The 26818-nt window shown below is 29.2% G+C and overlaps 5 protein-coding genes across 9 annotated transcripts; 3 read left to right on the top strand and 2 right to left on the bottom strand.

Moving 5' to 3' along the window:
• The first annotated feature begins 43 nt into the window (after positions 1–43).
• LOC124423867 (glutamine synthetase 2 cytoplasmic) lies at positions 44–18809 on the top strand. Of its 3 annotated transcripts, none has more exons than XM_046962162.1 (3): positions 44–222; positions 15632–15822; positions 16673–18809. In XM_046962162.1, the coding sequence occupies exons 2-3, from the start codon at positions 15639–15641 to the stop codon at positions 17596–17598; spliced, it is 1110 nt and encodes a 369-aa protein (XP_046818118.1). In that variant the 5' UTR covers positions 44–222; positions 15632–15638; the 3' UTR covers positions 17599–18809. The 3 variants fall into 3 exon arrangements, with proteins under 3 accessions (XP_046818118.1, XP_046818119.1, XP_046818116.1); XM_046962163.1 differs by lacking the exon at positions 44–222 and adding an exon at positions 4521–4660; XM_046962160.1 differs by lacking the exon at positions 44–222 and adding an exon at positions 10745–10977.
• Positions 18810–19097: 288 nt separating this feature from the next.
• Positions 19098–20491, bottom strand: LOC124423869 (surfeit locus protein 1). 2 transcript variants are annotated; one of them, XM_046962165.1, is made up of 5 exons: positions 20207–20491; positions 20011–20132; positions 19711–19902; positions 19464–19628; positions 19098–19392 (listed from the first exon to the last, which is right to left on the bottom strand). In XM_046962165.1, exons 1-5 carry the CDS (start codon positions 20408–20410, stop codon positions 19179–19181), a joined length of 897 nt encoding a protein of 298 aa, XP_046818121.1. In that variant the 5' UTR covers positions 20411–20491; the 3' UTR covers positions 19098–19178. The 2 variants fall into 2 exon arrangements, with proteins under 2 accessions (XP_046818121.1, XP_046818122.1); XM_046962166.1 differs by lacking the exon at positions 20011–20132 and having other exon boundaries at positions 20207–20348.
• An 85-nt stretch (positions 20492–20576) lies between these two features.
• LOC124423871 (60S ribosomal protein L14) lies at positions 20577–21946 on the top strand. Of its 2 annotated transcripts, none has more exons than XM_046962169.1 (4): positions 20577–20706; positions 21049–21150; positions 21421–21615; positions 21749–21946. In XM_046962169.1, exons 1-4 carry the CDS (start codon positions 20704–20706, stop codon positions 21905–21907), a joined length of 459 nt encoding a protein of 152 aa, XP_046818125.1. In that variant the 5' UTR covers positions 20577–20703; the 3' UTR covers positions 21908–21946. The 2 variants fall into 2 exon arrangements, with proteins under 2 accessions (XP_046818125.1, XP_046818127.1); XM_046962171.1 differs by lacking the exon at positions 20577–20706 and adding an exon at positions 20883–20903.
• Positions 21947–22112: 166 nt separating this feature from the next.
• LOC124423866 (KIF-binding protein) lies at positions 22113–25464 on the bottom strand. Its single transcript, XM_046962159.1, has 2 exons — positions 25337–25464; positions 22113–24659 (listed from the first exon to the last, which is right to left on the bottom strand). The coding sequence occupies exon 2, from the start codon at positions 24250–24252 to the stop codon at positions 22423–22425; it is 1830 nt and encodes a 609-aa protein (XP_046818115.1). The 5' UTR covers positions 24253–24659; positions 25337–25464; the 3' UTR covers positions 22113–22422.
• Positions 24828–26360, top strand: LOC124423868 (LETM1 domain-containing protein 1). Its single transcript, XM_046962164.1, has 3 exons — positions 24828–25829; positions 25931–26080; positions 26154–26360. The coding sequence occupies exons 1-3, from the start codon at positions 25110–25112 to the stop codon at positions 26331–26333; spliced, it is 1050 nt and encodes a 349-aa protein (XP_046818120.1). The 5' UTR covers positions 24828–25109; the 3' UTR covers positions 26334–26360.
• The last annotated feature ends 458 nt before the right edge of the window (positions 26361–26818 follow it).

Consider the following 26818-nt stretch of genomic DNA (forward strand, 5'->3'; position numbering starts at 1 on the left):
TGCGACGCTTGCGCTGAAACGCTCCCCTACATAAGTTATCGCGGGCGCGCTCGTACGGCAGTATCGCAGATCGTGTTATCAGGCACAAGTTGGCTAGTTTCATCAAGAACTATCCATTGGATAGTAGAAGGAAGAACGTAAAAGACCTAGAGTGGCATTGATCAAACGTTATAAGAAGTCTTTCCAAGACGATCCTTTTTGAACGCGTGGATTTATTTCTAAGTGAGTGCATTTTACATTCTTTTTATTTTCATTATTTTATATTAATTAATTATATTAAGAAGTGCGATATATATATTTCTTTCCTTATTCATTATTATACTCGTAGATAATATTTTAAAACGATAGAATTGATAATTTTTTTTCTATCTTTCTTTTTTATTTAATACGATGAAAGTTGAAGGATCAACGATCGAAGTTCTGTCTCATGTTGAGAAAACTTTAGGTTGAGAAAAATCAATGTAAAAGTTGGCGCTTAGAAAAGTTTACGTTGTAAAGTTATATGTTGTTTAGGATAGACAACATATAATAATCTTTATTTTATATATACACATACGAGGTATCAAGTTAGATAATAATTAGATGGAGAAATGATCGGTTGCATATGATCATTCGATAGTATTACATTACCGTCGGATATCCGCAACTTCTTTTTTATTTCTTATTTTTTATTTTTTTTGGATTCTCAGATAATGCTAGATCAGATACTCGGTGATGACTTTGTTTGTCTCTCTTTAAAGAATTTTTAATCTATCTGTAAGAAGATAAACCCACTTAGATCCAACTTATCTCTTTTAAAATCTTCATATTTTTATGAAAACAATTAATGTGTTCCTTATCAATCACTTAGATAATTATTTTAGAATCGTCATACTTGTTTTTACGACATAATATCAAAGCAATCTACTGTTTAATGATTTAACTTACAAATAACTCTTTAAAATATGAATATTTCCTTATCGGTTGATATAAATATTCTTTTTTCCGTATTACGACATAACCTAATGCGTGACATAAGACTTTTAGCTTTAAACGATAATAATTACCGTTTTCGTGAATATAACGATCACTTGTTTTTATGTTATGCAAATACGAATGAATCCTCGTCGATAGACTTTTAGTCGTTAAGATGAATTCCGATTCTTCGTTTGTAAAATTTTAATGATTACTTTGACAATTTCCAAGTGTTGTTTGTAAAATAATCTGATGAAACGACACAAAGACGACGGCACCGACCTACATTGCAAAAATAGAAATATCGAATCTTATGAATGTTTAACAAGCTAGCACGATATGTTCTTTTATATTTATGCTCTCTACTTCTTTTGGTAGATTTTTTATTGTTATTATTAGGGTTCATCATTCATTTCACCAAATTTTCCACGCACACTTACATGTCCCATAGATTATACTCATTTAGCACGGTGTAGGCTCAGTAATACAGTTCGTCGGTAATGATAGCCGCGACGATTATTTCGTTTCCTGTACATATGTCCGTAATCAACCGTATGACCATATTGTATTGACCAGTGAATTTTATGATAACGAGATCAACCTTATCACCAAAATATCTTTAATTGCAAATGAGTAGGAATGTTGAGTGAGTAGAGAAATTAATTTTATCAAGAGGTATAAAAAACGATATACAAACATACTCCTATTCTCGAACACATTTATTTCTTGAGTCAAGAAATTTCTACAGAATATACAATATTTTAGTTAATGATAATAAATTGAATTATGATAAAAACGATTAAGATATTTACATTAAAATTAAGATTGTATATAATTAATTTTTCACGTATAACATAAATATATTTACTTCGTATACTTTGTGTTCATGTAATAATACAATTTTTTAGTAGATTTTTTATACGTATATTTAAAATGCGTATATTTAAAAATGTATAATATTCATACAGGTTTAGAGAACGCACGTGTAGCACAATATATTTGTCGTACGCACACCTTCACTGTGCGAGAGTGCCACGATCGACAAACACGTCATCCTGTTTACTCGTTCGCTTTAAAATCTCACATGAATTAGATGGTATATCTTCTATATCGAAAAACCTGTTTACTACAAGTAGTCACGAAGACCTGATCAATAAATTTACGATTGAATTCGGAATAATTAATAATTAATTATTTCAAACGATTAGTTGACTTTCTAAACTATGGATCTCTCCTAGATCCTCGGTCTTTCTTTTAAGATCATTGAACGAACTCGCACAAATGAATACGTTTATTTTTTCTGTACTTGATAGAATGAACTCGCGTTCCTTACTGCGGATCAAACAGTTTTAACAATGAATTCGATTTGTTTTCCTATGTCTCCATGACGATATAAAGCGTCCGGCATCGTCAAATCGATACACGCGACTGTTCTTTCATCATATTAGGGTCAAATCACGCGTGTCCGGTATAAGATAATGCAAAAAGATTCGAGGGATCATCATTGGATTGAAGGCACAACAATTCGCGAAATTACTCTTTTGGAAGAATACGTTTAGCTAAAAAGAGAGAGATAGATAGAAAAAAAAGCAAGAGAGAGAGAGAGAGAGAGAGAAAGCTTTTAAGCACTCCCATTAATTAATGAGAAAATACGATACGTGTGTGAACGACTTGGGTCGTTCCAATTTTTCAACGGTCCACGAAATTTTAACTCTGTTTAATAATGTACATGTACGATTACGAATAACGAATAACGTATATAGAAATATATATATATATATATTTATATATATATATATATATATATATATATATATATATATATATATATATATATGTACTATGTTCATTGAACTCATATGACGTAGAATTAATTGGTCTTAGTTATAATTACACACATTGTGGTTCTTATCAAAGATTATAAGCGATGAAACCGTTATATCTTCATGCAAGTACTCTCGTTAAGTAGTATAACAAAACAACATTCTAACAAAGCTAAGTGTTTAAGCGATTCTCAAGTAAAGTAGAAAAAGAGGGAAATGATATCGAGCGATCTTTATGGTTGAGTCTAAAGTTTGCTTGGAATTCTTGAAAAGTAGGGTGAACGTATGGACTTCGCGACAATTCGCGGAGCTATGACAGTCTCAGTTCCTTCTCAGTTATCACAAAAGTAATGTCAGTTAGTTTTAGTGTTGGTAGATCGGTGAGTGATACGTTAAAATCAGTTTTAAAGAACACTCTTTAAAATAGATATTTATATCGTAGTAGTCTTTCGTGCTCTCGTTAATTCGTTCAAACAACTTGCTAATTAACACTAAGTATTCGCGAATTATTTTATTTAACATTGACGTAAGCTTTCTAACGCGTGACAAGAACTTCTTTCTCTTTCTTTTATTTTTGTAGTGATCGATCATTCACGCGAGTTGCGAGTTCACGTGATTATCCATACGAAATTAAAATAATTAGATACTTTTCATGGTACGCATATATTCGTCTTCTGTAATAAATTCTTCATAAATATTCTTCTAAATACTTGAAATGTTTTTAGTAAATAATGACAAAGTCGTTTAAGGCTTAACTCAAGATTACGATTAAATCACTCTATAGTTCTCATACATATGTTTAATTCTTTATCTTTTTTCGAAGATTATCAAGACATCTTAAATATTTCAAATATTTCATATATATATATGAAAATATATATATATATATATATTTATATATTTATATATATGTATAGAGAGAGAGAAAGAAAGAGAGAGAGAGAGAGAGAGAGAATTGGAAATTATTAAAAAGGAATGATCGTATCAATAATGTTGTCCCACTTATATATATATATATATATATATATATATATATATATATATACTTATATATATACTTATATATATATATATATATATATATATATATATATATATATATATATATATATATATATATCGTTTCCAAGCACAATGTAGGGGTCTCTGTTACGCCAGGAAGATGCACGACAAGATAATTCGTTGTACGTCGTGTAGCATAGCGGGGTGCTTTTCGCGCGAAAGTTCATCGATATATCGTACGAAATATTCCGCGAATGATTTCGTTACAAGTTGCGGATAGACTTCCTCGTGTTTTTTCATTGATATCATTTAAAATTAATTCATTTACTACTCGTTGAATGGACTAAGCATATTAAAAGAAATTCATCTTAGCTCGTTATTAAATTCGATAAATTAGAAACGATATGATATGAGGACAAGTCACAGAATTTAAATATTTATTTAATAATAATATCGAGATAAGATTACGTAGATAACAATCATCGTTCAAAGGTCGTTTTTAAGGTCTATGTTACATATGTAAGATGTACAAAGTTCAAAATAAAGATTTTTTTTATTTTATCTATCGTACAAAGGATAATACGACATAGTTTCGTTTACGCTCGACACACTCGTCATCTAGAAACCTAATTTACGTGTGGTAGACTTTTGACTCACGATCCTATTTTCGAAAGCATTATCTATACTAAACTACGCCTCTTTCGAACTCTCTTATACTCTTTCATGTCATGTATAACTTCGACGGCAGTTACCTGGCAGTCGTACTCGGCGTTACTGTATCGCACGCGTCTTTGCGTTTTCGTCTAAATGAAGTGTTCGTTTTATTGTTAACAAGTGTTACATCGTCTTACATACTATATCAGGAGTAGAATTGAACTTAGGTATTTATTTGTATTAAGTCCATTCTTCTCCACGAGAGTGATTTTAATTATTTAAAGTCAATTTCACTCATGTTATATTAAGAAGTCATCGCCCACGTTTTGACAGGAAGTTTAATTAAATTTAAATATTGTATCCAAGTTAATCGATTTACCCATGTTCTTCAATTCAAGTTTATTATGAAATTCTTTTTTAAAAGACATTTTAGAGTTTGTGAGAACAACATCCAATACATTTAGATTAGACATTGTTGATGTTTATGAGAAAAACGCGTAGGAAGAATAGTTTCCGTTTCTATGTAAATCTTACTTTCAATATATACATTGCACGTGTACATTTCGATCGTTGTCTTTTTTGTAATGCAGTATCATCTTTATTTTTCTTTCTGTTTTCAGTTCATTAATATTTATAATGACTATATTGTGATTAAAATGATTATAATTTTATTGTATTATATAATAATAATTTAAAGATTTTTTATTATATTCTAAGCAGACAAACACGTATAAAAAAGTATTGAATCGTATTATTGATGTCTAATTGATGTAAAACAAACTTGGCAACTTTATAGGCAGAATTCCGATCGTTCGTACTAACCAATTCGAGCGCGTTAGACGAACATACGCGTTTCTTGTGTATGTGTTTCTATTTCCGATGGAGTTAACAGGCTAACTTGATACGTTTTTTCTAAAAAAAGTCACTTATTACGTTCATTTAATTATTATCTTATTCGTTTTTTTCGTTTCGTTAATGCTCCATTTTTATCGTATCATTGCTGAGAGAGAGAGAGAGAGAGGGAGGGAGAGAGAGAGAAAAAGAAGAAGCAAGTTTGATTAAAAGGAACAATGAATAATTGTAAACAGCTGATATAGCTCAGTTCACGACGGGTTGCGTTTATTAAGGCGTACTTCATATATTAATTTTGCGTAATCAAACCAAAAGTAAAAGCTCGATATTTCCCTAATAATAAATACAACTATTCTCTTTATTTTTTTTATTATTAACGAACAATTAGCAATACTTATAATACGTTCGAATAGAATTTTTTTATCTCTTACAATTGCATCTCTTATTCCCATTATCTAATCATATAAATCAGTATCTAATCATGTAAATTAGTCTCGTTATATACATATATATATAAAGCATTGAGTTCTTTGCGTTCCTCTTTGTTTTTATTTATCATTCGATTATGTAAGAAGAAGTGGAGTGAAGTCCTTGGCAGTGAACGTTGAGCTTTTAAGAAAGAGAAGGAGAAAGAGAAGGAGAAATAGAGAATTGGAGGTGGATAGTAAAGATGGTTGAAGGTAAGTGAAGAAAGGGAAGAGGAGTAGGAGGAGGCCTTGATGTTAGCCGGAAATAGTTGGCACAGAATTGCGTGTCCCTTCGCGCGCTCTCTTCTTAGCCTGTTTAGCTTTGCTAAGGTGAGCAGAAAAATGCTCTTCATGCGTTCTGATGACCCTGAAAATCTTCCATTGATTTCTATCTTCTATCTTCCTCTTTCTCTTCAGTTCTTCTCATGTTCCTTGCTTTTGTACGAAATTATGTACATGTGATCACGTAGAAAACGTGTGGAAACTCGTTACACGTTCGCTAGCTTCTTCGAGATTACATCTGCCAAAAATTTGTCGATTGAAATATCAATAATAAAATATTGCGTTGTACGAAATAATTAGATCAAAGATAGAGATGAGAAAAACATTTGGAAGTTTGTTTAGAAATGTTTTCATTTCAATATTTTTATTATTTTATATACGTATACTTAAACGTTTACAATCATCATAGAATATCGATTATGATTTAATACTATTAAAATTTTTTCAAAATATAGATATTTATTCTTTTTTATAGAGAACAATAGCGAATTATAATACAACACGTCAATCAAAATAATCTTGTATCTGATTTTATTATTATTTTTATTATTATTTTATTTTACGTTATTAACGATTGCAAATTCACACAATATCTCATACGATGATACTTGCCAAAGATAGACTATCTATTTAGGTTACCAACGTATACTTTATACTCTATGGTACTTTCGATCTGAAATGAGGTGGAAAATACGGGAATATACGCATAAATCTCAAACGAAGAACGATAACGATTGAATCGTGATAATCTTTATATATCGGTGCTTTTTAATTACTCGAAACGTGATAAATAGATGAACTACGATGTATTTTTATTTTAATTTATAGTAACGTGCAAACAAAAGAATATATTAGAAATAAATTACTTTAAGCAGTGCTAAAACAAATTTTTATCATCATTTGGAATTATTAACAATTATACACATGATTTTCTGTTTTCTTAATCAAATATGTACCTTTGTATTTAAAAATACGTGAATAAGAGATACGAATGAAAATCATAATTATACGGTATAACTCGTTAATTCAAAGTCAAATGAATACGTAATATATATGTGCAAAGTTATGAACGGTGAAGTCGAAGTATCTCTCAAACGTTTAGTTTACGAAGTGAAAATTAAAATTTCGATCGGAACGCGTTATGTAATAAATTATACATATAATACGTTTCACGATAAAAGGAAAAGTTCAATATATTAATTTATTCACTTATGACGTCATTCTTGATGAAAAACCAACGGTTAGAAAAAGCAATTGCTGTTCCAGCTAATTTTCTTTGTTTTTCAATTAAACGAAAAATTTGTTATAATGCATGATCAGACAAACAGGAAAATGACATTGAAGAAATGTAACTTGTAGAGTCGCTTATATGTATTTAAAAAAATAGATCATTAGATGAATAATCTTTAAGTGACCGAATGCCCTCGATCATCATCAGAACAAATAATAAACGTTTCGTGATCGATTTCATGGCTTCCTTTCAATTTCGTTCATTCTTAGGGTATGTCACTCAGCATGTGACCCTTCATTTTGAAAGTATTCTTATAGATTAATGCCTAGAAACTATCGGAAAATTACTACGGAATGATCAATATTTTTTTTATTATCATTTCAAGTAAAGAAACTCCCATTCTTACGAGATTCAATATATCAATCAAGAATGTCATTTTGACAAAAAGTTACAAATGTTCGAAATTGAAAGTACAACATTGATTTAATTTAACAACTCTTTAATCTTATCATTATCTTCTTCGTTTAAGATTTTACTTTTAACAACTTAATGTTTCTAACTTTCGAAATTCCGAAATAAATTTAACATGGATCCGATGTTTTCATTTAATAGTCATGCAAACTTTTAATTTTTTATAACTTTGAACATTTCTTGAAACATCTAATGATCGATACGTTTGAATTTCTTTCCTCGTTCGTTCGACCAATTCTTTTCATTATCGCTGAATAAAATAAGAGAAAAAACAAGTTAATTCAATTCGATCGCCACAGATTAATACACTGCTTTTAAGGAGTTTAGTTCTTAAATGAAAGGTCTATGCAAGTACTATTTGGCCAGTCTAGGTCAGTGGAACGCTTTATCGTGTCGCAGTTTGCTTCTATTATCGCGAGATCCTAGAAAGTTTATATTTGATGCACGAATAAACCTCCCATCGTATTATATGCAATAATGTAAGGAACCTTTATACATAAATCATAAAATGATTTATCATGAATGTAATTATAGTGTACAGTAACGATAATCGTAATTTTGATAATTAAATATCATAAACGAATTTTAATTAATCGATAGAAAACTTTCGATTTATTTCATGTTCAGATCGTATACAAATTTTATCTAACATACGTATTATTAAAAAAATTATAAATTAAACATTACGATATTCACAGAACAATATCGTAAAATCTTAATTCATTAAGAATACGAGATCGTGTAAATAAACATCAATTAAATTTAGGGAGACAAGTATATTTCACTTGTGTGTGTGTATATATCTATTGTACATGATGAAGTAAGCGTCAAAATGAAAAAGGAAAATAACCGGTGTGTAACGATACTAATTAAACGTTCCTTTATCAACTCTTATATTTTTCATGCTTCACACGATAATATTGAATGATTATAATAATAGTGAATAATAATAGTAGTGAAAAATTAATAATATTTACAATACTCATATAAATTCGTCATATAAAATCGTCGACAAAATTCTTTTTTTTCTTCTACAAGATATAGTACTCAACATTTTAATATTACGTGTCTCTTATTTATTTTAATTTTTAATCTAATTTTTTAATCTATGAAAGAGATCTGTTTATAAAATACAAATTTCCTGAGTTTCAAAGATTTTAAATTATTTATCACTTATTTTTTTATCTCTCTTTTTCTTTGTATTTAAAGAAATGATAAGAAGGTCAAAGATATATAATGAAGAACTGAGTAATCGCAAGATTTCTGTAAGCGAACTTTAGCGTACGTAATAGTTATATTATTAATAGTATCGCTAATAATTTTTAACTGAGATTTGCTACAATGTTAAAAGTCTTTATACCATGTCGACTTCTTACTGATAATGATATTGATATGAAGTACGTGCTCATCGAAGCGTCGATTATTTAATCGAGGATACCTGATAGGTAAAATTTACACGCTCACGTTACTGCATATTGGTTAATCGAGAAGTTCGAATTCTTGAGAAAAGAGAAAGTTAAAAAAGTAGAACTGAGAACGTTAGTAAGATATTCGTTGTCTTTTTATCTTGTTCAAGGAGATAGTGATAAACGAAAGAAAAAGAAAAATAAAAAGAACAGTTATCTTTTCTTTTCTTTTTTATCTTATTCGAAACAAAAATAAAATAAAATCAGAAAGATTATTTTAAAAACAGCGACTAATTTATTATAAATAATTATTAATTAACTTGAGTAATAAATGTAACTATTATCCAAATGTGTAATCATCACGATGACAGAACGATATTGATCATACTCATTGTAAGAAAGTGAAACTTTTATTCTATTTCAGTTCTAACTTTAACTCTAACTTTAACTCTAACTCGATAACTCAGTTCCGTCGATTATGCGATCCGTGACCATTAGAACTATAGTTTCTCAGTTTGTCCATTTTTAAGATAAAGTTCTGTGATAACATTGACAGCAGTCGGAACGTCTGTTTTTCTCAATGATTTTTGATTTTCATGGTTACATTAATTTTATTATTGATTCTCATCTGAAGACTTTCTTTTCTTCTTTTGTTTTGACAATTCATTTTCAATTGACCTAACGAATACGATACAAAATTTCAAAGAGAAAAAGAAAGAAAGAGAGAGAGAAAGAAAGAGCTAAAAACTTATATAAATCTTCTTCTAGTCACGTAAAATATAAAAATCTATTTTTCAGTTTTATATTTCTCATTTACTTGTCCTCATAGCCAATTAGAATTGGAATGGTTACATAGAATCATGATTAATTAATATGCCATTGACTTCAACAGATGCTTTTATCAATGGTATTGATAAAATACATCTCAAACTTATTAACACGTTTCATTACTTTTAAAAATATCTAGTTGTCGATTAAAAATAATCAGATGTAAAATAATTAGCTAGATAATTCGCGAAGAGATACGAATCTTTTCGACGAACAAACATCTATTAGTTTAGCCATAGAATTAAATTCATTATCTAATATTTATTGTTCATAAAATGAATCAATAGAACGATCATGTTATTCAAATATTAAAGTGATTCATTGTGCGTATATATATGCGTGCGTGTGTGTGTACATATAATCACATTAACAAGAACAATAAAAGGACAGACAGATAAATAAATAAATAGATAAAAAAAAGAGAGATGACGATTCAAAAGAAAGAGTAAGAATATCGACTAGAAGACTTTTGTTTACAAAAGGGTCAAAGCTTCGAAAATTTACATGAAAACAAAATAGTAATAGTATGCTATATGGTACTGAAAGTCGAACCAAGAGAAAAAGAAGAAAGAGAAAGAAAGAGAAAGATAAGAGAGGGGGTACCCATATAAAAGGTACCACTCTTTCTCTTCCACCGCCAGTAGAGAGTGCGTTGCTCTCACCGTTCTCGACAGGATTTTTCTTTCTCTAACCGATTAATACTTTCTCCTTTTTTTATTGTTTACTACATCGTTTCTCTTCTCTCTTCTTTCTCAAGCCCAAGAGAGGAAAAAAGAAAGTCCGAACAAAGATCATTTATCCTTTACCCAAAATCTCGTGATAATCAGAAAAATTTAAGAACAAGTAAGATTCATACTTGTTCAATATAAACAAAAAGAAAAGAAAAACGAACAAACAGTCAGAAAAATGAGCTCGAATATGTTCGTGAAGATTTGCGGTAGCATGATTCTGCGATCGATCACAACTGGTCAAAAGCAGAAATGGATCACCATCAGCAGGTGTATCAGGTTGGTTAACTTTTTATTTTTTCGCTGAAGAATTTCAAGAACATCTTCGTTTCGTTTTTTTCGTACATTTTATTCGAGAAAGATAATACGTTCTTAAGAAAACTTATTGTCCTCGAGGATTCCATAAAATTTTTTCATCAGGTACGATTAATTGAGACATAATAGGTATGTTTTTACAAATAGATTGATTTTTATCAACAACAAAATTTGTTTGACTTAAGAAAACAAGCAAATGTTAATCAAAAAGTTTTGTTAGATTGTTATTTAGCAAAATATTTAAATGGCAATCAGTTTGTCGAGTGAACGTCTGACTTGAATACGATGGCCTTGGTGCATTGAATTTTAGATAAAGCATTTGCCATTGTATGTAATACGTATATACACATACATATAAGTATAAGAGTGCATAAGGTATAAGATACAGTTTTTGAGCCGTGAAAAACTTAAAAATCGGTCAGTTATTCTTGTACATTTGTATGTCGAAATAAGATTCAAATTTAGAACGTTGTAGGCGAAAAAAGGAGGAGAGAGAGGAAGAGAAAAAGTGTAAACTATCATGCGGAACATGTGTTTAGTTATTTCAGAGATCGACTCATGGTCGCAGCGTAACGGAATATATTATTTATTATTATCAAATAAAAGGTCAAACGTACTCATTAAACAATTTATGGATGAAGTTAATAAAGATTTACGTAGATATTTATGTTTCTTTTTAACTAAATCTTATTATAAAGATTTTTCTCTATCTTTTTCTTTATCGATCACTCGACTGATTGATTTAAGACCTTGAAGACAGATCAAATCAGATTCGGTTTTCAGAGCATTTTCTCTTCTTTTCTCATGCAACTTTCTATATAAGAAGCCTTCTTGCTAACTAAAAACCGGTAAATTATACCTTTGATCTCGTCTGACCTTATTGCGCAGAACCTATACACCACGTGTATAGATTCCACGTACGTTATTTCTTTGTTCCTATAAATGATAGAATCTTACTAAAGAATTATTATTAAGGAAACTTCCCATCGAGATTTGTCTTTCCACCCGTTTGTCTTTCCATATCTTTTCGTAGAAAAATAAAAAAGAAAAAAAAAACATTTTTAAATCGAATCATTTTTTCTTATAATTATAGACATTATCAGACAACGAAGTTAATAAAAATTGTCCAGAACGAATGGCTAATTTGGTCGATTCTGTTCTTTTTTTTCTTTTTCTTTCGATTTCCAACGAAACGTCTAAAATCGTTGAGAGCGAGTAAAATTCAAAGAAACAAAGGAGCGACATTATCGTTTCTCTTGTGTTTCTTTGTGGGATAGAAGAATAATAACAGCGAAATAGACGTTGTAATTAACGTAACGAATTCTTCGTCGTTATTCTATTTAACGAGATATGTAAATTCGTTCTATATCATTTTTACGTATATATACGTAGAAACATGTTGTTAAGAAACTTTTTACAAATCTCGGTATTTCGGTGATCGATTTTGTTTACACTCATCGATCATACGAGATCGACGTTATATTTTATAATATATATTACCGTTATATTTTAATAGTATATATGTATCTATTGCATATTGTGTATTAAAAACCTTGAATGAGAGTATCAGCTAACGAAAGAGGATAATACATACATATGTATATACATATATACCTATAGATAAGTGGCCATTTAATCTCGTTAATGTCGTCATTATTATATTAAACAGAAAGGACTAGGAGGCGTCACTAAAAAAAAGATTAGAAACTTAGAGCTCTAACATGTGAGAAAGAGAGAATGAAAAAATGACTTCTGAAGATCCTCCCGATTTCAAAGCAAAGTGCATTAACCTTACAATTTATTTTCACCATTTGACTTTTATTATGTCCAGACAATGGGGCAGCTAAATTATTTATTTATTTATGTATACTCATACATACATACAATATATGTATATATATTCTAACGTTTCCAACAAATGCCAATAATACACGCAAAAAAATATAAAGATAATCTCAATTTGTCCTTCGGATGGAAAAATCGCTCAAGGACGTCGAAGCAAAGGACACAGTGCAAGCTGTTTATGAATCTAACAACGAGCTGTCTCGAAAATCATCAATATAATCGATATAATCGAGGTCGTCCGTGTCGTAATTACGATTTACACATATGCATCTACATAAGCATTTCAATAAGTCATTAGCAGTACTTATTCGCAAAGTTATTTTCAAAATTATCGTAGTCGTTATAATTGTTATCATTATAAACATTATTATCGAGAAGAAGAAAAAAGAACAATTTTGATGAAACTTTAAAAGATTTGGACTCAAACTTTCGAACTCAAATTAAAATTATAAAGTATTTTCTGACATTAACAGCATGGTTTCTTTCCGTTTCTTTAATAGCGTTATTAATGTTTCAACAATGACGAAAATTTCTCGTATCGTTTCTCATATGATAAAATAACGATAAGAATGGAGCAATCCTCTCGTATCTCCTTTTAAGAACCAAATTCGTTTCGAGAGGAACGCAATCGCATGCAAGAAGTACAAATTACATATAAACGAACATTCATTTTGATTTTTTGGAGCAATCTGCAATCACGCGAGACAAATCAGAAGATCGATACGAACAATAAAATTAATTCTAAGAAAAAAACAAATAATAAAAAAACATAACGTGATCGTTAATTATACTTTAATATAAGAAAAAAGAAAAAAAAAAAAATACACATTTTCATTATTTTTATTTTCCTTTTTTATTCTATATTTTATTTATTGATTCATACTATACGGTTCTTCGTCGTCTTTTCCTCGAAATAATTCGCATATTTCCGATTATATTATTAAAATTAAAAAACAAGAATATATATATATGTATATATATATATATATATATATATATATATATATATATATTCGTACAAACATAGACAATGTAAATCAAAAAGAATAAATGAGGACAAAAAAATAGTAATTAGATGTCTAACATCATTGAAGTTAATTATTGTAAATCGTATTTAATATTTTTTTCGATGGAAAATTAACTATAATTCGAACCATTTAATGACGATTAATAGCAATTCAATAATTTGTGCTTTTGTCAAGTATTTTTCAAGCGATCATTTATTATTGTAACAATTATAACTTGTCTCTCTCTTTCTCTCTCCATGTTTCTATCTCCTTTTTCGATTTATTTCATTATGGGACAGGAGAGAGCGTCGAAATTTTCCATTCACATACATGCACATACACATATATACATTACATCCTTATTTTCATCGTGTGGACCTTCTCATGTATTCAAAAGAGTCATTGCTCTTTCTCTTTCTCTTTCGATCATCTCCCTTCTTCTCATACCATGAAACTTCTTTTATGGTATCGATTAAAGTCCGTAAAAAAGGAGTGGAAATTTTTTTCAACGTCCATCCAAAAGAATAATATCTAAATGATTTTAAATAATGATTACGAATAGAAACCATTTTAAAGAATAAATTTTAAATATTTCTTTTTACGTATTTAATCTAGTATTCAAATGATTTCAAAACAATCACTTTTAAAATAAATAATTATGAATGATTTTAATAAACGATTTAGGAAATACAATTGCAACAAAATTTTAAAGAATAATTTTGGTTTCGAATTGGAACGAATGACATCAGTTCATCATTCGTGGTAGGATCATCGTCGTAGTAGGATTGTGCTTTCACGCACGAATCGCGTGGTACACGCATGAAACGTGGGCGCACCTATCTTTTCGTGCCGCCCAAGGATAAATAAAGAGCTTCTCTTTTTTTCTTCTTCAATCTTCTTCTTCCTCTCTCTCTTTCTTCTCTGTCTGAGTCTCCCGTACCAGCTGCATCATCGTGGATGCACGAGCTTACGTCGTGGACGATGGATGTGCAACAAGTCGTACGTTATTTCCATCAGACGGCACCACCATCGCATTACTTTTTTTCTCTCTTTTTAAAGTGAACTTCACTTTTAGTAGTGAAACATTTCATTACTACTACCTTTTAGATCTGAAGCATTTCAAATCTCTACAAATCTACATACATATATGACAAAAAATTCTAATTACTTTAAATATAATTCGAAATTTGAAACTCTTGATAAGTTTGGAGTCTTTTGTTATTTTCGTTATTCTAACTGTAATGGATTCACGTATCAAGGCAGGAAATAATATAATACTTATTAAAAAAATGATAGATTAAAACATCATTTTAAATAAAATCTTATTACGAAATATATATAAAAATATTATTACTTATTTAACTTTAAATATATTACATATATTCTATAATAACGAGCTAAAGTAACAATATTATGAATTTATGATAGAACATGAAACGGAATTGTCTCGTTTCGTTGTTTTATCGCTTTTCGATATTATCTCTTTAACGAGAAAAAGGAGGAGAGTAGGATCGATTCAGGTGGCAAAGTCTATTCTTGAAACAAGTGCAGCAATAATGCACGATTACGTTTCTTGTCCTCGTCAATACTTTATCATTGTTGATTGATGGGGAACATACATCGTTAGTTTAAACGTTCGACGGCCCAAGCTTAAGATATTTTGACATGCTCAGAAAATTTCCGATAATCTCTGATAGGATCTCATCGATATTCGATGTCCTTCATAACGATTTACGTTTAACATATTCTTTTTATATGTATTACAGCACCACAATGTCGCGTACTATATTAAAAGATTCGCCGAATGCAGCTTTGGACAAGACTATACTAAACAAATATCTCGACCTACCGCAACCGGATAATGCAATTCAAGCAAGATACATTTGGATCGATGGTACAGGCGAAGGTTTAAGATCTAAAACTCGAACTTTGGACTTCGTACCAAAACATCCTTCTGGTTGGTATTTTAGAAAATTCATGAAGTTTTCGTATCAGAATCGTCCTCACGGTGTATGAATTTTAAATTATACAAGAATACCAGATATAATAATAAAAATAGATCTACATCGTCACGTAACTTATTTGAAAAGACTTTATGTATTTTTTTTTAATAACTCTCACTGAACGAAGTTGTCTTAGAAATTGAATTATATTAGAAAGTGGAATAAGATTATTTAATTTGTTAACATTAGCAAAGAGTTTGATAGTAACAAACACTAAAGTAGTAATAACCAACAAGAATTTATTGAATTATCTTAAGAATGACATAATCGATTCATATTCCAAACACAAGAAAATAAACAAATTTACATTTTATGTTAATTAAATTCGCGTAAGTGATGCAGATAACGCAACTCTGTCGTTTGTTTTTATTTTTTGTCCTTGACTGCACACGACAGAGGTCACAAGTTACTCATCATAACAAGACTATTGTAGAATCACAATGAGGGTGTATAATTGTGCATGCCACATCCGTTCGAATCTTTCATTCAATTCTCTTACGTTAGGAGCAATTCGCGTAGTAGCAAAATGATAAATCGCTATCTTTTCTACTTGATCAGATCGATGTAAAAAAAAGATAAGAGTATCACAATATATACAAGATTATAATCGAAAGAAATTTTAAAAACATATTATCAATAATTTAAGAACGAAGATAAAATTCTAACGGTAATAAAAATACAAATTAAGAAATATAGGATCGATAGTACAATTATTACTTTTTAATATAGATAAAAATTATCTTAATATAACTCTTGAGATTTCCTCTATCGATAATGATATTAATAAAATACATTTTCTTATAGAACTACCAACGTGGACTTACGATGGTAGCTCAACGTACCAAGCAGAAGGAAGCAATAGCGAGATATATCTTTACCCTATAGCAATTTACAACGATCCATTCCGACGTGGTAACAACAAGCTGATCCTCTGCGACACCTATACTAGCGATAAAACTCCAACGAAAACAAACGAACGCTACAAATGTAATCAAGCGATGGAAGCAGTTAAAGATGAGGATCCTTGGTTTGGTATCGAACAGGAATACACCCTTTTAGACTTTGATGGAAAGCCTCTAGGCTGGCCTAAAAACGGTTTTCCAGGTCCCCAAGGTCCATATTATTGCGGTGTTGGCGCAAACAAAGTCATAGGTCGTGAGATCGTTGAGGCTCATTACAGAGCATGCATTTATGCTGGTGTTAAGATCGCCGGTACAAATGCCGAAGTGATGCCCTCCCAATGGGAATTCCAAGTAGGTCCATGCAATGGTATAAGCGCTGGCGATGATCTCTGGATCGCAAGATTCATTCTTCATTACGTTGCTGAAGAATACGGTGTGATTGTAACTCTTGATCCGAAACCGGTTGATGGCCATTGGAACGGAGCCGGAGCTCACACAAACTTCTCTACAAAATCTATGCGTAAAGAGAATGGTATCTCAGAGATCGAGAAGGCCATTGATAAGCTCAGCAAACAACACCTCAGACACATTCAAGCCTACGATCCACGTGGAGGAAAGGATAACGAGCGCAGATTGACCGGCAAATGCGAAACCAGCAGCATTCACGATTTTAGCGCTGGTGTAGCCAATCGTAACGTCAGTATTCGTATACCTCGTGGTGTAGCCGAAGAAAAGAAGGGTTATCTTGAGGATAGAAGACCCAGCAGTAATTGCGATCCTTACTCTGTATGCAATGCTCTTGTACGCACGTGCATTCTCAACGAATAAACCGAGGACTTCAATATACTTTTAATACTCTCCTACTTCTTGTAGATGTTACACGCACTTGGTTTGGTAAAACAGTTCTTAGCTAGTAGTAAAATAGAATTGTGAAAAATTTAAAGAAAGAACGATAGTCGGTATTACATGCTTCAAAAAATAGTTTCGATCGAACGGTCTAAAGGAATATCATCTACTGATTTTTATAAGAACTTTATTAGGCATATACTTCTTTAATAAGTGTAACTTCTTTTTGAAGAACGGAATAGGGGTAAGAATCAATCCTTCATTGATAACATCTGCACAACGAGGTGGGCTGTTGGATAGAATAGAAATTTTCTTAACTTTCTGACTTCTACATTGTAGAAAAGAAAAGAAAAAACAAAACAGAAAAGTGAATTTATTTGAAATTCACGTGTATTATATATAAATACGAATAAAATCTACGTGAACGATAAGGTATAGTAGAAAATAAACATAATCAAATTTACTCAAATATTAATTTTGCGTTGTATTCCGTAATCATAAGAAATTATTATGATTATTATATCTTATATCTGGATACGTAAGCAAATTTATTTCATGAATTATATATCTTGCACGAGAGAATTATTTATTCCTTTCGTATTAATATTTAAATTAATATTGGTATAATCAATTGCGACAATAAAACGAAAGCTTTTCGTTCGAAACAACCGTATGATCGGTACGATTAATATGCCGGTGTGTTTTATTACCACTGGCACGACAACGTTAAGTTTGATGCCTTTTCCATTATATCAGTAATCATATATCTTACAAGATTTGCTATGCGGCCGCAGAGTATCATAAATTTAGATAACGATAAATGGGGTATAAAGGTGTTCCTTTTATCTAATTATATTGACGTGTTTACAAGTGGGTCCTGCGTTCATCGTCATTTAATTATTAATGATATATCGCTCTATTTTATTATAATATTACATAAAAGAATGTACACACTATTGATGTAATTTGTATATTGTATATTTTCATATTTGTATAAAGATATTTTCTATGCTCATTCGTTAATGTACTATATACTACTGTTAGTAGTTTTGCTGATAATGATCGCTATTATCGCTGTTATTGTTATTATATATATGGGAAATAATGTTTCTGGGAGCAATTAATATCCTCCTATAAATGGAGTACTCACTTGTTGCGTTATAAAATAAAGAAATCTATGATTATAAGTTAAACACTCGTTCATTTTATTAAATATCTTATTAAAAATAAGATAATAAAAAATATTTTGTAATGAACAAATAAATTATATCTTAATTATATAAGTTATAATACAAAAAAATATATACATATAATTGTGTCATGAAATTACATTTTATATCTTCGATTAAAAATCGATATACTATTTATTTATTATTATTATCACATAAAATGGAAACGCAAAGACATCAGTCTGATAGTGCATGCTATATATAAAATAGAAGGAGTTTCATTAAATTGTGATAGGCATTCATGGCAAAAAATTTTACATGCGTTACATTTATTATATATGCATAATGTACAAATACAAGTTTTCATTATTAATACCTTTAAACTTGTGCTAATTAAGCCAATGGTAGCTTCTTTACAAAAATTTTATACCACATTGTTGCAGTACATAAGGAGAGGGTATACCAAGTAACCATATAAGAAAAATGTTCATTTCGTAATGTAATTCTAGTTTGACAACTAAGTGGACCCTCAGGAGGATCTTTTACGGACCATAAGTCAATAAATATAGGTGAAGTATCAGCCATCTTGGCCATAGCTGTTACATCTCTAAAAAATCATACTTATATAAGTATATAAGGTAGTTTTTTCTGTAATAAAAAATATAATTTTTAATTTACCTATAATACCATATTCCATATTTAGGTTTATTTGAAGGATTAAAAGCTGGTCTAGATTCTTCTTTTCTTACGATGCCATTAATTTCAATAGTATCTTCAATTTTACTAAGTGGCAAATTTTTTGCTTTTTCAGATATCCAACCACGATTTACTAAGATTGTTAAACTAGAACAGTTAAACATTTATAGAAAGTGGTTTATATAAAACTATATACTTAAATATCTTTCATAGATTCAGATATACATACTCTTGATTTTCTATCTTAAATGGTGTGATAACATTCCATCCATTAGTATTTCTTCTACTAAATAAATTTCCTGTGTCCGTAGCGATATTATGATGAATTACAGATCTAGGCCCAACAAGGAATTCCTTTTCGTGTAAAAATTTACCCTTTGCTTTTACAGTATAATATTCCAAAGAGTCCAATTGATTGATACTGAAAAATTAATGTTATATTCTCACATACTAATTGATCAATTTTTGATAAAAAAGATTTATTTGTTTTATTATAATTATTATATTTTTATATCTATATTGTAATTACTTCTCTACTAAATCAATAGGTTCAGCATTTATTCGAGTTTGTAAATCCTCTATTAATTTTAACTTCCATTGACGTCTTTGTAATTGCCATGTACCAAGAAAAAATGTTGATATTGGTACAACCTTAAATTCATTGTACTATGAGTTTTTTATTTGTGGATTATAATAAAAGAAAATATATTTATTATATTACTCACCAGCAAAAAGTATCCATATATATTAATAGATCTTTTAGCATTTCGCCTGACTTCATATAGAGTGGGATTGGTTGTTTTTGATCTTATTAAATATATTTTAATATTATTACATAATAATAATTTGCTTTTATTTTTATATTGACAGTGATTAATTAAGATCTTATGTGTTAAGTTTGAAAAATTTTTAGTAAATGGTAAATTCATTGTCGTTCATTTCTCTATAGTCTGTACTCTAAATATTCATCAATATAGGTTATATTGAACTTACAGTGCTGATAACACAATTTTATTATTATCACATTTTATAAAGTGTCAGGCGAATCACTATCGATATTTCAAAATATCCTAGGAAAATCTTTTGCTGTTATGTTGGTAGTACTAGAAAAAGAAAGAAATCAAGTGAAACGTATAAGATATAGGGATCGTAAGGTTTCAGTCTTGGTATTGATTCTCTTATTCAACTATATCCTGTTTAATTCTTTCGTTTCCGGTACATCATGGTAAGTGCATTGTGGTTCTGAACTTCATCGATATTATTTACGTAAAATATAATAAGAATGTAAAATTTAAGTTTTGTATATTTATACTATTCTTCACTTATATTAAGTTAATGTTTTTTAGAAATTTTAATATATAGTGTATCTAATATGTCCAGCGTCGGTTAACATAACCTTATAATCAAATAGCTAACCACATGGTATGCATAGTTTGTTTAGAGTGCCGTTTTTGTTACACGTGTACTGAATCGAACTTTCTTTATGTGCCAATACCATTTTATATTAATATCAATCTATATTAAAAAGTTAATCATTTTTTTCAAGAAATGTTTGATATTTTTATAGCCATTCCAAAGGTTTGTGGAGTCTGGTCGAGTCGCCTACGTTAGCGATGGTCCTTACCAAGGCAAACTCGTTGCAATTGTTGATGTTATCGATCAGAACCGGGTATAAATGATTAATTATTTACATTATTAATAGATCTAGTATATATATATTTAATATTTTATAGATTAAGTTAGATTTAATAGTTCCTGGTAGATATCTGTGATTGTGTTCGCAGTTTATTATTTCAATGATGATCCCATTATATTGATAGGAATTGCCGGCTGACTTTTAGCTGATGCCAATTTTATTATCTGAGAATAAAATTATATATATATATCGACAGTAGTATAATTCTAGTGCAAATCCTTTTATCAATTGTAATATTAATAGGTTCTGGTTGATGGACCTGCAGCAAATGTACCACGTGGTCAAATGAGGTTAAATGAACTTCATCTTACTAAATTCCGTTTACGTTTTCCGTACACCGGTTCCACACGAGTTGTACGTAAAGCATGGGAAAAAGGTGAAATAGATAACTTATGGAAAAATACTATGTGGGCTAGGAAGGTCGCAGCTAAGAAGAAGGTAAAGAAACTTATAAAAAAGAAAGTACTAAAGATTAATATTTAAAAATATCTGCTTTACATTTTTAAAGGAATGAAGTATACTTATAATGAAATAAATTTCTATTAACAAATTTTAAATTTCTTAATTTTAGCGCGCCGAGCTTAGTGACTTTGACCGTTTTAAATTGAGGAAAGCTAGACAAATAAGAAACAAATTGAGGACAAATGCTTTCTTTACATTAAAAAAGAAAGCTAAGAAAAATAAGACAACTGGTGTTAGTAAAGCAACCAAGAAAGCAGAAAAGAAGTAATATTATTTTGTGAAATAAAAACAAAATTTTTTCGCAGTACTGATGTCAATATATATTTATATACCTCACAATAATGAAATAGTCATAATCGAAAATAATCATAGTCATAATCTATAATAGTGAGTCTATGGCGTTATTAAAACGTTTTCTCATCTAAAACAAATATTTAAATACATATTATAAAAAAATAGAAATCTTTAACGTGTTTCTTTTTAAATTGATTTACATTTATTTTTTATTTCAGAACTTCATAATAAAATAGATTAATTGTAGGTGCTTGATCTAGCAAAAAATCGTGTAAATTTTACATGAAAAAATTACATAATAGTCCTTTTTAACATTAATATACTTATAAACATATTTCACAAATATATGCATAGATACTCTTCATTGCGTTTAAAAACAAAACGTCATATATTCAATATACATAGAACAGTCAAATTCGATTTTCTCGAGACTACTGGTCACATGGAATTATTTATTTAATAGATATGGTCTTAAATATTCAAATGAATTTATTGTTCCAATAATTCTTGTTTTAATTTATTAACTTTCATAGGAAGCAAATTAACGATCTCTTCACATAAATTCAGTTCTTGTTTCATTATCTCCGCAGCTTCGGGATGAGTTTCGCAATAATCAATTACAAACCGGTAGGCATTAATACTATTCTGAGTATTCTGCAATTGTATAGATTTGTCAAGAGTTATGATTTTATTATACAATCTTCCCATCTGAAAATATGCACCTAACGCAGGTTGCACAAGATCGTGAGGAAATGTTACAGTCCTTGCATCTGTAGAATTATTCTCTAGGGAATCTAAAAATAATTGAAAATTTTTAATAGCACTTTTAGCCAAATGATTGATTTTCATTAAAGCATGAGGGTCTGTTTTATCTTCGCTTATTCGTAAACGATCCAACTTAATATCCAAAATATCGGAATATGTTTCGCTTAATTCCATCCAAATTTGTCTACATGCAGTTTTGTAGTATTGAGGATTTAACTCTTTAACAGTAGCTTCCAAGATATCTATTCTACGTTTATGCATTTTCGCCTGACGATCTTCATTTTCTTCGAAAAATGATAAATATTTGTATGCTTGGGATATATCTTGTATAATTTCTACATAATCTGATGCATGATTATCTAGAGTATAATATGCTTTTGCTTGATCTAACCATTTTTGAATATTTAAAAATACAGGTTTGGCATCATTAAAATCCAAAAGGTATGTATCTGTTATCTGATTCACAAATGGTTTGATATCATCTATCAGAATATCAAATTTTAAATCATCAAAAGATTTTTCTGAATCTTTTTCTGACTTAGAATTCAATTGACTGTCTCTAGTGTCATGAGGATCAGTTTCATCCTTTTCTGCTTTTTGTATAAGACGCTGTTTTGATAAACTAAGCAATAATATCCCATATTTAGCCCAGCATCTAGCTACATCAGCACTTCTGTGCTTGAAACGTTCACATTCAGCCGCAGCTATTTCGCTGTCTGCTTCATTTTCTTTTTCTTTCATCATATTTTCATATTTTTCCAATATGTAATATGCTACAGCTAAATGATGTCTGGCCTGAGTAAAACCTTCATTTTCCATAAAATACTGTGATAGAGTAGCTGCATTAAGAGCCCATTCTATGTAATCTAAGTCTTGTATTACTTCATTTTGTTCTAATTGCCTGCGTAATGTGATGTGACAATATACTGCAGATTTGTGATGATTTTTCAAAGCTCCATATACTTGTGCAAGGTAATATAATGTCAATATATGTATTTTTTCTAGTACGTGCTTAGTACTTAAACCTTCTTTAACATCTACAATACCAAAATTTGATACCAAATCAACAGGATCACAACAAGAATTTTTTGTATCTGTGAAATCTTTATAAATCTGTTCTGCTTTATCAAGAAATGCTTTAGCTTTTGCTGGTTGATTCCATTGAGACCAAATTATACCCAACTGATTGAGACTTGCTAAAACTGGTAAAACACCTTCTGGTTCCAATTCTCTACCCCTCAGTAGATCAATGCATTTCATAAATTGCTCTTCAGCAACTTTTAATTCTTCTGTATCAGCATGAAGTATCCCTTTATTTAAATGAGTAATAGCAAGTAATAGTGTTATTAAATTTTTATCCTTTTCTTCTTGTTCACTGTTTATGGTATTATTAAGATTTAATTCTATTTCTTTAAGTAGATCTATAGCTGCATATTTTAATTTATAAGGTTCGCGCTCTAAATCAGATTTTCGATGTTCGTCTAGTAGTTCTCTGACTTCGGCAAATTTTTTTGTGATAAATGACAATTTTCCATTTAATTGTTCAAACGACATTGTAATCCTTGGAAAGTATTCTAGAAAATGTTTTAATATATACTGTTTTTTTTTTATTAATAATATTTATTCTTTAGATTACTGATAATAAAATAACTCGCGATCACATCACTTTAAGCAACACAGATTAGCTGTCAGTAGCAAACAGCAATATAACCCCTCCTCTTGAATTGTTTTTACGTGATAACAAAGTATACTACAATTAATAATCTTCAATTCAATAAAATATACGCGTATGTGTGTATATCCATATATTCCATTTGGCGAATTACTTTCTTTGTTTTAAATGATTAAATTCTGATTGTTTTCTTCGAAGCCAATGATAGAGATGGGTTTTATCAGAAACCTATCAAAACGTTTCTATAGTTCGGTCAACATAGCAAGTGGTAGTAAAAGCAAGTAGAATCCTGTAAAGAAAGATTTTACTAAAATGATAAAGTAAATTCTACCAATCATATTGTTTTATTTAAATAATATTTTCTGGTGGAACTCTAAAAAAATTGTAAAATATATTTTTGTTAAAACATTACATCATGTTATAAATTATTATATAATATTTCTAATATTATTTATAAATTGCTGAGAAAAGAGATTGTATTAAAATGATCAAAATTTTTACTTTGTTTAATTTATTACCAGTATTCAGTATGCTTAAACACAAACATTTATCAGAATAAAATAAATAAATTCATTTTGTAAAATAAATGTGTTTAGGTATGTTAAAAAAGATTACTAATAAGTGAAATTTAGAAATGATTAACATAAGATCTCCGATTTATCTTAATTGAATAAATAACAAAAACATAACCTTCATATATTCAACCTGTAATAAAAGTTGCAAACAAAAATTAACAATTATGCATAAAGCTATTTCAAGAGCTTTTTTTTATGGAAAACATAATTCCATCTGTTTTTTATACAATCCAGTGCAACGTTATGTTATAAAAATAGAAAATAGAGATGGGAAAAAAGGAAAAGTATCTAACCTAAAAGACTATTGGTTCGGCAGATATATAAGTTATTTAAAAAAATATGTAGTAACTTTAGACAAGAATTTTCCAAAAATGATGGTTTTATATCGTACCTTCCGTAATGGTATCAAAGATTTATATTCTGATTCACAAACATATATATCTATAGTAATGAAACAGAATGTGGAAGGCTTAAATAATTTAACAAGACAAGAGCTTCAGTTGGGGTATACAATGCCCAAAGATCTAATTAAGATTTTTCCTGTTATTCTAATATCTTTGATTCCTTTTTCAAACTACGTTATCATACCTTTAGCATATTTCTTTCCACGACAACTGTTGACTCATCATTTTTGGACACCAGAACAAAAAGCAAGTTTTATGCTTCATTTTCATAAAAAAAGATTCAAACACAGTAGACCATTATTTTATTGTATGCAAAATAAAGTCAACTACATTAATAATGAACTATTAAAAATTAAATGGAACGGAATCATTGCATGTTTGGGTAGCGGTGAGCATCCAACAATTGAAAATGTGTTATCATGTATTACTTTATTTGCAAGTTCGCCATATTCAATGGATACCCTTGAACATAAATATATGGTAAATAATTAAATAAAGTTTCCTTATTTGTTAATACGTATATTATATAATTATATTATATATATAATTTGTAAATACTTATTTGATACTTATTATTTTAGAAAAAACTGCTTGCCATTCATGGATTATCTATATGGACACCTTTCAGAAGGAGACGTTTAATAGAAAGAGGTATATTGTTAAAACGGATGGATAATGCCATTGTTAAAGAGGGAGGTGTAGATAATATGTCCATAGAATCATTATGTTGGGTAAGGAAATAATTCAAAGAGTTTTGAAATAATATATATCTTATTGAGATCAATCTAATCGATATATTTTCAGGCCTTATCTTTTAGAGGATTAAATCCTGTAAATATGTCAATGGAAAGTATGAAAGATTGGCTTGAACAATGGTTGAAATTATCAGCATCAGTTGATAATTCTACATTATCTTTACTATTACATAGTCCGATTTTTTTAGCTTATAATCATAGTAATAACTTACATTTGTTGTATAAATAAAATAATTATTTCTGTTTCTATCTTTTATAAATATCTTTTTATTTATTAAATGAATAAAAGATATTTAATATTTAATAACTTATTTTAACTTAAAGGATATATAAATAAAATGAATAAAGAAAAACTATGGTATATTAGAGGTAAAATCTTTATTAACAAATATACATCCTTTATTTTTACAGGAGTCTTATACAGTTTACAAAATATAATTTTCATACTTCGTATATGTCTAACAGAGAAAATAATAAAAAATAATATGGAAGAATAAATATATAAATTCTCATAAATACCAAACATGAATTGCCCGACTTAATCACTTATAGAATTTAAATATAAAATTGAAATATCATGCTGGAGAACTAAATGCAGAATAATATTAAATTAATCATCTTCAGTCTTAAAGATGCATAATATTCTTATTGAAAAAATATGAGTATAATAGGATCGAGTTTCTTAAATGATTAAGAGTACAATGTCATTTAAAA

This window comes from Vespa crabro, chromosome 4, assembly GCF_910589235.1.
Source record: "Vespa crabro chromosome 4, iyVesCrab1.2, whole genome shotgun sequence".
Lineage (NCBI taxonomy): Eukaryota > Metazoa > Arthropoda > Insecta > Hymenoptera > Vespidae > Vespa > Vespa crabro.

Bases quoted from the DNA above. Each gene is read 5' to 3' on its own strand.
- LOC124423868 (XM_046962164.1), top strand. From the start codon at position 25,110: ATGCATAAAGCTATTTCAAGAGCTTTTTTTTATGGAAAACATAATTCC. The intron at 25,830-25,930 runs GTAAATAATTAA...TTATTATTTTAG, and splicing joins CCCTTGAACATAAATATATG to AAAAAACTGCTTGCCATTCA. The intron at 26,081-26,153 runs GTAAGGAAATAA...ATATATTTTCAG, and splicing joins CCATAGAATCATTATGTTGG to GCCTTATCTTTTAGAGGATT.
- LOC124423867 (XM_046962160.1), top strand. From the start codon at position 10,877: ATGAGCTCGAATATGTTCGTGAAGATTTGCGGTAGCATGATTCTGCGA. The intron at 10,978-15,631 runs GTTGGTTAACTT...TATGTATTACAG, and splicing joins ACCATCAGCAGGTGTATCAG to CACCACAATGTCGCGTACTA. The intron at 15,823-16,672 runs GTTGGTATTTTA...ATTTTCTTATAG, and splicing joins CGTACCAAAACATCCTTCTG to AACTACCAACGTGGACTTAC.
- LOC124423871 (XM_046962169.1), top strand. The intron at 21,151-21,420 runs GTATAAATGATT...TAATATTAATAG, and splicing joins ATGTTATCGATCAGAACCGG to GTTCTGGTTGATGGACCTGC. The intron at 21,616-21,748 runs GTAAAGAAACTT...TCTTAATTTTAG, and splicing joins AGGTCGCAGCTAAGAAGAAG to CGCGCCGAGCTTAGTGACTT.
- LOC124423869 (XM_046962165.1), bottom strand. From the start codon at position 20,410: ATGAATTTACCATTTACTAAAAATTTTTCAAACTTAACACATAAGATC. The intron at 20,133-20,206 runs GTGAGTAATATA...AATGAATTTAAG, and splicing joins TATATGGATACTTTTTGCTG to GTTGTACCAATATCAACATT. The intron at 19,393-19,463 runs GTAAATTAAAAA...ATGATTTTTTAG, and splicing joins TATGGAATATGGTATTATAG to AGATGTAACAGCTATGGCCA.
- LOC124423866 (XM_046962159.1), bottom strand. From the start codon at position 24,252: ATGTCGTTTGAACAATTAAATGGAAAATTGTCATTTATCACAAAAAAA.